This window comes from Sinocyclocheilus rhinocerous, unplaced genomic scaffold (assembly GCF_001515625.1).
Source record: "Sinocyclocheilus rhinocerous isolate Xijiao unplaced genomic scaffold, SAMN03320098_v1.1 scaffold1581, whole genome shotgun sequence".
Lineage (NCBI taxonomy): Eukaryota > Metazoa > Chordata > Actinopteri > Cypriniformes > Cyprinidae > Sinocyclocheilus > Sinocyclocheilus rhinocerous.
In genome coordinates this window covers 449,982-461,691 of record NW_015635516.1, presented here as the reverse complement: position 1 = coordinate 461,691, position 11,710 = coordinate 449,982, and the positions used below count along the sequence as shown (strand labels likewise).

The following is an 11,710-nucleotide window of genomic DNA, read 5'->3' as shown; positions in this document are numbered from 1 at the left end:
AGCAAACCGAAAGAGAGTGGTTTGTTTGAGTTGGATGCCTCAGTGGGTCATTTTGATGTACTTGATTTATATGATTTTTGATTTGATATGGTTATTCAATATTTTGTCATAATTCATGCATTGATTATATCTTACTTCTTCTGTAATGTTCTTACAATAATCAGCAATGCAAACATGTACATGATCTACAGATTTAAACTAATTAAATCTTAACTGTTTCTTGTGACTTTGAATTGATATCTCACCATGTGACTGTATGACTTTATATTTCACAGTTGTGACTTCATATCTCTCAATTATGAATTTATATCTCACGATTGTGACTATACTTAACAATTGTGTCTTTATATCTCACAACGATGACTTCATATCTCACAATTGTGACTTTAAAATTCCTAATTATGACTATATCTTACAATGTGTCTTTATATCTCATAATTATGACTTTATCTCAATGAGACTTTAAATCTCACAATTGTGATTTATATCTTAAAATGTTACTTCATATCTCATAATTTTGACTATCTCAATGTGACTTTAAATCTCAAAATTGTGATTTTATATCTCAAAATGTGACTTCATATCTCATAATTATGACTTTATCTCGATGTGACTTTAAATTCCACAATTGTGATATATAACTTAAAATGTGACTTCCTATCTCATAATTTTGACTTTATCTCAATGTGACTTTAAATCCCACAATTGTGATATATAACTTAAAATGTGACTTCCTATCTCATAATTTTGACTTTATCTCAATGTGACTTTAAATCCCACAATTGTGATATATAACTTAAAATGTGACTTCCTATCTCATAATTTTGACTTTATCTCAATGTGACTTTAAATCCCACAATTGTGATATATAACTTAAAATGTGACTTCATATCTCATAATTTTGACTTTATCTCAATGTGACTTTAAATCTCAAAATTGTGATTTTATATCTCAAAATGTTACTTCATATCTCATAATTATGACTTTATCTCGATGTGACTTCATATCTCACAATTATGAATCTATATGCCACAAGTGTGACTTTATATCTCACAATTATGAATTTATATCTCACAATTGAGACTTTATATCTTACAATTGTGACTTCATATCTCACAATGTGACTTTCTCATTTTAAACTTATCACAATACCTTTTTAATTTTTTACTCTGAGGCAGAAACAGACTTCCCCAATATCCTTTTCATTAGGAAAAACAAGTCAAACTGCTTTTAAAATCACTGGCATACAGTGGGTTTCTCACATAGGTTTTGAATTAACGAGGTCTCAAACCACTGGCAAAACATTATAGGTTTTGTACGCAAAGCAAGGAAGCATTTCAAACCACACTATCAGTTATTCTACACCAGAAGTTTTACTAACCATTTCAGAAGACCTAAATGATTTGCTGTGGATGTGTTGCTCTGTCTTCAAATATATGCCCTGTGACTTTGAATGCTGACTGCGCAGGACATACATAAGTGCACTGTGCAGTGTGTACACTGCGATGACATGATTTCATCCAAGTCGTGGTGTTTATGTGGGTGCTGGGGTTTCTTTTGCCAAGGGTAAACAGCGAGAGGTGCTGCTTATAGAACTGGGCTGCTTAATGATACGGTCAGGAGAGGGGCTTGCTCTCACTGTTCACGTCATCTCTGACCTTTTTTCTGTTTGGAGGAGGTATCTGATTTCACCTCTTTTTTTTCTCACGTTCACACATAAACCATTGTGGACAGCAGGTGAGTAAAATAGTAGCTTTGTTTTGATCTGATGGAGGTAAGGCAGCCAAGGAATCAAAAATGGCACGTAACCAACATGAACGCCTGTTTACAGCCAGTAAAATCAGTTTTCCACCAGCTGTTTAAAAGCAACACTGCCCTCTACTGGACTCTTTGGCCTCATTTCCTCCAGTTGTCATTGCAATTTTCATTTCAATTAGCCTTAAGCACAAAATTCGTATTGTTCTGCAGATGTGATAATTCATTATCAAAAGAAAACGTCCTGGTAAGCAGGACCCCCTAGGTGGTTTGGAAATATTCCATTTGAATCCCACACGCAATATTCATAAGCCAGCCGTGACAGCACTACTGAAATGTTCAAACTTACACATCACTTCAGGAAAAGAAGGTATCTTACTGCTATGTATTGCAGTATGTTTTCGAAAGAGAACAGTCATAATAACCTGCCCTGCATCCACTCATGCCTGTTCCACTAAGGAATGTAATGAAATTGCTCAATTTTTCATCTACATATACACTTGACGAAACGTTATGTTCTTTTTTGCCCTGTTTTAAACCTTTTAAATGTAGTCTCATCAAGTCTCAGATAACAAGAGAGCTCTTTATAAGGGGACACTGGGGGCATAGTCAAAGCAGGTCTGTGTGGAAGAAGCCAAATTTTGTCTCGCTTCAGGGAAGTTTGGCACAATATATATTGCTTTCTTCCTGATAATCAAAGAAAGAGCAAATGCAGCAGAACTGTGTGCGTAGGGAACCAGTGGGGTTAAGCTAAGCAGAAAGAAAATAAACCCTATTTCAACAGACTGGCTGCCTATGGACCCATAGACCCACTGTGGCACCTCAGATGTACAGCTAAGCTACTTGTTCTGTTCCAAAATATATTCATTGTGGGTGCTGATGATATTTTTGCGTACCTTTTGATGCATTTGCGTTCACAAGTGCATTTACAAAATTTTCCAACAAGAAAGTTTGATTTAAAATATTGATTTAAGTCTAATTTTTCTCCCCCTTTCCATGTCTCTCAAGCACAGAGATGCAGTGTCTCATTTGTGCAAGTTCACTTAGTTCATTATATCACATTAGGTAAATCAATTCTAGGCCAGCCACTGAAGATATTAAAAATCTTGAGGTTGGCATATACAAACAGCCCATTAAAAACAGCCAAAATAATCACATGACTTGTGATTATTTACTCGCAACCTGATTTTTGCATTTGTGGATGGCAATGCATCAGTGTGCCTATTAAACCCCTGGGGGAAACATGTCTGGCAGGAGGCCCTCAGTGGTGATTGACATGTTTTCCTGCCTGTAACCACCTGAACTAATGCCAGTTTCAGCAGTTGTGACCTCAGCACACTTCCTCTGGATGTCTTATTTAAACGTGGCATAACCAGTAAAGGTCTCAAATACTATTAGTTACTGTCACTCATTTTGTCATACTTTCATAGTGCATTATGTTGCATGATATGTTGCATTAATGTAGTAAGTAGATGAGCAATTAAAGTCTTAAAGGGATAGATCATGCAAAAATTCTGTCATCATTTACTCACCCTCAAGTTATTTCTTTCTTCTGCTGAACACAAAAGAAGATATTAAGATTCCATAGTATTTTTTTCTATAATATGGAAGTCAGTAGGAATCATCAACTGTTTGGTTACGCACAATCCAAATACTGCCCTAACATGTTTCCTAAATCGATGTGTATTCTCCATAAAATTTAACCTGGTTTCATTATTTAGAAATAAATTCAGTAACAATTCAGTAAACAGACTAGTCAGTTTGTCATTGTGACATTACAGTAAGGTTATGTCTGAAAGGTACTTACTGTGCGATAGGCCTACTGATGGTTGAGTATTTTGTTGTTACATAGATTTGTACATTCCGTTTAGTTTGCATTAGCACAAACGTTGCACATTCTTCGCATAAAACTGTGCAGTTTGCAAAAGCATAACACCATATTCCTATGCAGCTTAAATATTTAATTCCTCCATGGAGATGCTATCACGCCTCTTGATGGCAGCATCCCCCTTTCCCTAGATATTTTAATATCATGAACAGACAGGCCCCAGGGTAGCAGTGCCAGTCAGGAGGAAACGGATACACAAGGGGGGCAAAACAACAAACAAACCCTGGAACCGGTACAGGAAGCTATGAAAATGAAGCTTGTCCATTTCTGCTGATGTTAGTTACTTTTAACTGTAGCCTAAAGCGTTGTGTTGGTATGAATAAAATAAGCAGTGGTACAGCTGTACGAGGCGATTGAGATACTATTGGTGTCTGGTGGAGATAATGAGAGGTACCAGTAAAATCTTAATTTCAGCATTATTTCCACTTGCAGATGAAGTAGAAAGTAAGAAATCAAGCAAAGCCAACAATGGAGAGATCAAACAGTGATTTTGAGCATAAATTTAATGCTTCACCACATTTCTCACAATTATGAGTTTATATCTCACAATGTGACTTTATGTCTCACAGCTATGCCTTATGTAAGTGAAATCTTAATTGCAGCATTATTTTCACTTTGCAGGCCAAGTGGAAAACAAGAAATCAATCAAAGCTATAACAACAGGGAGACGTATCAAACAATGACTTGCATGCTGCTGCTAAAATAAAGCAGCTGAGAGCACTTTCCATGTGCTTACAATTCATACTGCTTTGTTCTATAGTAAAGCCTTATTGTATTTTATTTTTTATTTATTTTTAGTCGATGATGTTGAATCAAATGACAATAGTTGTGGCACACACTAACAACTCTCAGTCCTATTATTTGAATTGTGTTTCAGCTCTTCAACGTACTGTTGTAGCAACAATGTCAAACCACTTGAAGAGAACCAATCGACCAAACAGGCTATTTGGGCACCAAAATATCATCTAAAGTAGGCAGTTTATTATGTTAAACAATTAGTTTGTTCTGACTCTTACAGGCACATCAGTTTATTGATTTCCAGTGTATTTTTATGAGCACTAGTCTCATTTACGGTTTATCATTAACATTTCCCTTTATCATTAATATTTTCATCAATCCACAGGGATTTTTTTATCTCCAAAAGATGTAAAGGAATCTAATATTTTAGAGCCTTAAAGTGGAGACAAAGCTCTTTTCCTCCGATGTTAACAGATTGAGCTGTAAAGTACGGTGGCCGAGAGAGCTCAACGCGGTGCAACTTAAGAAAACACATGCAAATTGAAAAAACACCAGCAAATTAAGAAAACATCTTCATCAGTTTGACAACACACGCGCTGCAAATCCTCACAACACATGCAAATGAAGAAACGCGCACATCAGTTTATTGATTTCCAGTGTATTTTTATGAGCACTAGTCTCATTTACGGTTTATCATTAACATTTCCCTTTATCATTAATATTTTCATCAATCCACAGGGATTTTTTTATCTCCAAAAGATGTAAAGGAATCTAATATTTTAGAGCCTTAAAGTGGAGACAAAGCTCTTTTCCTCCGATGTTAACAGATTGAGCTGTAAAGGAGACTCGGGTCAGCTCTCTCCGTTGAAGAACGAAATAAAGCCTTATGTCGACAATCAGCCCTGATTTGTGATCCATCATTCACATCACTCCATCACACGGGAAGACTTCTGCAGTGAATGAGAACAGCCTGTTGGTTGAGTCATCACACGTACCCTCACACTGGGCTCCATCGCCCCCAATCAAACTCATTGTCCTGCCGCTCACCAGCCCTCTGCGTGCACCTGTTAAATGTCTCCGCTAAAGGATGGCCCGTCATGACTGCTTAATATGACCTCCGACCCTCGTGAGCATGTCAATCACTCTTGCTCATGTTTTCCATCTGGCCTCGCTGCCAATCGAGGCATGAAAACATGTCAGATGACATTGAGTCTCAAGGCAGTTTTTGCTATCAAGGGAAAGTAATGCGAGCTGTCGTGGCGGGTTTTGTCACGTCGCTGTTCAAAACCACTGGAGAGATTTGTTTGACATACAGACAACCAGTCTGTGTTTTCCGCATCGCGGAAATTATAGGGCCGTATGTCTCAGAGTAGTCAGTGCAATTTGGGAAATAAATCAATTAAATCTGTATGTGGATGTGTGTAAATATTCAAATGTAATCCCCTTTGTAATCGTTAACATTTTCATAAGTAACTGTAATTTAATTACACATTTTTTCTTAGTAACTGTAACTGATTACAGTTACATTTATTTTGTAATTAAATTACGTAACGCCGTTACATGTAACTAGTTACTCCCCAACACTGCAGACAACATAATGTAGGTCTAATACTCAAGCCCAAACTGTGTTTGTTTACAGATTACATCACTTTATTTAATTAGGGAAAATTAAACTTCACTGAGTAGATGATGAAAATACGTAAGTGTGTGTCATTTGTATTCAAACCTAATTTCGCACATGAACATTCTGGGGGTAAAAGAGTAGAAGGATTTATTACATAAATAATAATACAAAATAAAATGTTACTAAAGCTAATAAAGCTTACTGTCCTAAGTATTTGCTGTAAAATGCATTAAAAGCAGAATACATTGTGCTGTCTGTGAAAGAGGTGCTTGGTTAACCCTTGTTGCTGAATGTAATTATCCCTCTGCAGAGTATCTGTCTCCTTGTTGTAGCTTTCGGTACACCTGACCACAACAGCCCACAGCTCTGTCAGTTAAACGGGGCGGAAAAAACAACACAGAGAAAGAGTATGACATCAATTAGCCTGGCTTTGGCATGCATAGGTGCCCTCTTTAAAATATTACTGACACTAATTAGACCACACTTTAATCAACTAAGAGTCTGATGTGCAAAAGCACAACAAAAGTGCAGGAGGGTTTGCATTTTTCTTGTGAGCAGCCTGGTTTACTTTTCCAAGGTCTCTTTAAAGAAGTATGAGTATACCGAGGATACATAAAAATCCTCAAAAATTATCTTGGAACAGATTTTAACTTAAATGTATGTTAATAAAATAAAAGTAAACCTGAATATACATTTTGCATTGTTTAAAATATGTGCAAATGAACAAACAAATAAATACATACATACATGACAGTACTTGAACCTCTACATTACCATAAACCAAAAAGATGTCCAAAAATGTAAACAAACAAACAAATTAATATTAGACAGCTCTCCAATTATGATTATAATAGTATCACACAAGTACAAGTAATGTATATTATTAAATCTAATTTTTATTAAATATGTAAAAGCAATAGACTTAAATATTTAAAAGAATATACATTTTTTCTTTATTAGCCTACTTCAGAATCAAAGCTTTAGTATTCATACATAACCTTGCAAAAGTTTAGACCCTTAACTGTTGCTTTTAATTCATATAATTACGTTTTATTATTTCAAAGCACAAAAACTAGTACAAAGTAATTTGTTATATTATAAAATATGAAGTAAAAAAAAAATCATCCTCTGAAAAGATGCGCGTTAAATATCGCATGCGATTTATCGTGCAGCCCTACTTTGAACTGTATAACTTGTTTATAGAATGGCAGATGCATATTGTATGTCGGTTATTATCTGATGAATTCATAATGTGCACTAGATATGCCAGACAACAATCAGACAAATATTTAACCTACTGCAATATAATAATATAATACACAGCACATGTGAATATGAGCCTTGATAACCCTATACATTTTCCTAGAAAAGTGGTGTTTGTGTTGAACTTATGCAATATGGTCTTTAATTATGTTGGGGTTAATCTGGTGAGTCCCCCCCCCAATTTGTCATAAAAGTTAGAGATTGAAAAATATCCGCTTTTAATACAAATTCTTATATATATTCATTCTGTAATTCAAAGCGTAATTTACCAATTGCCCTCTTCTATAATCAAGATTAAAAATAACGGAGGACAGTTGTCACATTATATGCCAGCGAAAATTGTAAAAAAAAATTAATCATAAAGTCTCATTTAAAGAAAAAATATTACCACCATTATTGCCCATGAAAAAACACACTACAGAACCCTTTTGTGCATGTTGTCACGTGTATGTAACAAAAGTAACTTGTCACAGAAACTAAAGGTTGGTTAAGTGCTATTTAACCTTTTCAGAGAGACTTGATCAGTAAAACAGTAATAAACCACTTATGTAGGCTACAAGGTGACATTACAAAAATATGATTGTGTTGGCCAACAGGAATTGTAGATATATTCATTCTGTAATTCAAAGCGTAAATTTTCAGCAGCCAATACTTAAGTCTTCAGTGTCACATGGTTCTTCAGAAATCATTCTGATATGCAGTTTTGGTGCTCAAGAAACATTTCTTCTTATTATCAGAGTTAAAAACATTTGTGCACTTAATATTTTTACAGTTTTTTTCAGGATTCTTTGATGAATAGAAAGTTCAAAACAATAGCATGTATTTGAAATAGAAATATTTTGTAACATTAATATTTTCTTCACTGTTACTTTTGATCGAATGAATGCTTCCTTGCTTTTCATTTCCTAAAAAATTTTTTTTGAATAATGTAACAATTGGACATAACCCAAAACAAGGACAATTTAGACCAATCATTGAATGTAGTGTAATAATCATTTAATTTTTACCTTGTCAAGAATTTGTATTAAAAGCGGATATTTTTCAATCTCTAACTTTTATGACAAATTGAGGCACTTCACAGAATATTTGTCACACCACTCATGATGAGTTAGTCAAGGTGAAAAGGTGTATAAAATGGTGAAAACCTTAAAAATCACACTGAATTTTCTGTCTTAAATTGCGAAAGTAACATGAGTTGTGATTGTTGTTTTATCCTGAATGTAATGAATTTATATATGTGATTACTTTGTTCTTAGTCTATTAATGTATTTTTCTGTTTTGTAGGTATGGCAGTCGTGGGTCGTATGTGATCAGCTATGTGTAAGTGTTCACAGTCATCTCCCTCATCCCAAGAACATCACGCATAATCCCCCTTCAGATCATTAAGGGGGATCTTTCAGAATGAAGAAGATCAGTCTGAAAACAATAAGAAAGTCATTTAATATAAAAGGCAAAGAAGAGAATGAATTTGCCGTATCACAGCCGGACCTGTCAGCCAGTTTCGCCGCTGAAGACTCTCTGTTTGGAGGATGCTACAGCAAAGATCTCGTCAGTAGCGACCTGGATAACGAGGATGAAAAAAGACCCAAAGTCCGATCTAAGAGCGAGGGTCTCATGGGCACCTTGAAAAGGAGACTCTCAGCGAAACAGAAACCAAAGGTCAAGGGTGGTTCTCCATCTGTATGCTCTATAGATGATGACACCTTCTCTTCTTCTTCGGCACCCATTACTCTAAGTGACATAAAATCACAGCGTTCCTCCCATAGTCATCATTACAGTCCCACCCCGTGGCCTCTCAGACCAGTGAACTCGGAGGAGACGTGCATCAAAATGGACGTTAAGGCATTAATGAACTCCTCAGATCCAAGTCCAGCTCTCAACGGTGTCCGCCAAGACTTCCTAGACCTCCAGAGAGAGTTCAAAGAATCTAGCGATTCGTTGAAACTCACCAGACGTGTGCCAGACCACCATTCTGGCGCTCAGAATGGCGATTTGCACCTTGAAATGGATGAACACGTGCCTGTAGTCATTGGTCTCGCAGCTCAGGATTATATTCAATACACAATGCCTTTAGACGATGGACTCTTTCCTGACGACGAAGGTTTGCGCTCTTTTTGCTTAGATGGCACCACACCCATGGACGTCGTTCCGCAGTCAGAGGGATGCAGATCTCTTCATGCAGATGAGGAACCTATTGACCAGGACCTCCTGTCACCAGACATCTTCATGGAGTCGTCATCGGTGAACCAGCTCTTTATAAATACTGCAAATGTCTTGCTGCAGGGCTCCAGACTGGAAGCCCCACTTTCCCCCTTGCTACCTCCGTTGCCCGATAGTTATCTCCAGAGAAGCTTCTCTGGGTTTGGTGGTACACATGCTCAGGTTGCAGAGAGAGTCATGCACCATCTCAACTTTGACCCCAACTCGGCTCCAGGGGTGCAGCGGGTCTATGATGCCGTGCAGAACAGCGGACCCATGGTGGTTACTAGTCTCACGGCTGAACTGAAGAAACTAGCCAAGCAGGGTTGGTATTGGGGTCCCATTACAAGATGGGAGGCCGAAGAGAAGCTGACGAATCTTCCAGACGGTTCTTTTTTAGTCCGCGACAGCTCTGATGATCGATATCTTCTAAGCTTGAGCTTTCGCTCACAGGGTAAGACTCTGCACACGCGAATCGAGCACTCGAACGGCAGTTTCAGCTTCTACGAGCAACCTGACATCGAAGGCCACGTGTCAATCGTGGATCTCATTGATAATTCGGTCAAGGATTCAGAGAACGGAGCGTTCTGCTATTCCAGATCTCGCTTGCCGGGGTCCGTCACCTACCCCGTTAGACTGACCAATCCCGTTTCAAGGTTTATGCAAGTGCGCTCACTGCAGTACTTGTGCCGCTTTGTTATCCGCCAGTACACGCGGATAGATCTGATCCAGAAATTGCCTTTACCGAACAAAATGAAAGATTACCTGCAGGAGAAGCACTACTGAACGCAGTAAATCCTGACTCGGTTGCTACTTGCACTTTTTGGAAGACATAACGAAGCAGGTTTTGCAAACATTTCAACAGTTTTGTTACCATTAAATTACGCATATTTCTGAAAGGAATGATGATGTTTGTCGATCTGGTAGAGTAGATAATTCAGTGGTTTGTGACGAGATGCAGTGCCAGAATGTCTTTAGAGTGTTTGGATCTCAATGTTGGAGCATTTTACGCATGTTCTCGTAGTACTGTAGCATTTCGTTTTTGTTACAGTCAAAGACAGTCCAGTATTTTTCTTCATATCCCACACTATGAAATATCAGCACACAACTCCAGCTTTTTTAGGGCATTTAGAGGGTCTTGGCAAAAATGCACAGAGGTTTAGAAGCCTTAATAATGGCCGCACGTTTGTGAATGCGTAGATTACATTCCTCCTCACCCCTTTTTTTGAACGCATAACTTTTGTCGTACCAGCCATTGTTATGTCATCTTATTCAAAGGGAAAATGTACTATACAGTATGCCAAATGATGTCCTCTCGCCATACATATGATCTTACCCTTCTGTGGAGATTATCTAATAAGCTATATTAGCTGCTCATATTTGTCAGATCATATTCTTCTCACCCCCTTTTTTGTTTGCATTCTTTAGCACGTAATGCCAAGTTTAGGTGCCTCACTGAAACTCATCTTTGCTATAGTTAATTGATTTGGACTGTATGATTTGGATGACTTTATAACAGTCTTCTTTTAACAGGCATGCAGTTACATTATAAATACATCTGGTCTTTTCCCCCTTGCATTGTTTAAGTGTTCATTAGTATTGTATATCATTGTTTAAAAACTGAAAGATTTCCTGTTATGGACTATGTCAATGGTACAGTTTAAAATCATCTCTTTTTGGGAACAGAATTTGCTTACTGATATGTTGTAACTTGAACTTGTTCTTCAGTTAAAAATAAAAGATTTATACGATTAATCTCTCTCAGTTCTTTCTAGTGTAAAACTCTTAATTCGATCTGTAATTTAAAATCCAATTTATGGTAGTAAAAACGTTTTAACAGGTGCAGTGACATCATTTATGTTTACATTTATTAATGGATTTTCTTTCTCCTTTGTCAGTGTTTTATTTATATGCTTATGTTGTACTTGATCTTTTATCTGGAGAATTGCACCCTTTTATTAATGAATAGCAAAGCAGCAAACAAGCATCAGGCAATTTTGAAATCTGAAGTTTCTTGGCTTAAATATAATTCTTAAAATAACTAAAACACTGTATAAGTAACTATGACTAAATATATACGGTATAAGTAACTAGCTTTCTACAATAGGTCCATCATATGTACCTTGTAATGAGTTCCATAAAACATCATTATGTGTTTGATACAGACTTTTTTTATGGTTTCAGTGCTCAATTCAGTATGACGTTAATATTTTTAGTGATTCACCTGAAGATCGTGATTTGGC

The 11,710-nt window shown here is 36.8% G+C and overlaps 1 protein-coding gene across 1 annotated transcript; it reads left to right on the top strand.

Moving 5' to 3' along the window:
* The first annotated feature begins 8,554 nt into the window (after positions 1 to 8,554).
* On the top strand, positions 8,555 to 11,181 carry LOC107746913 (suppressor of cytokine signaling 6-like). Its single transcript, XM_016561256.1, has one exon. It carries the CDS (start codon positions 8,670 to 8,672, stop codon positions 10,251 to 10,253), a length of 1,584 nt encoding a protein of 527 aa, XP_016416742.1. The 5' UTR covers positions 8,555 to 8,669; the 3' UTR covers positions 10,254 to 11,181.
* Positions 11,182 to 11,710: the final 529 nt, after the last annotated feature.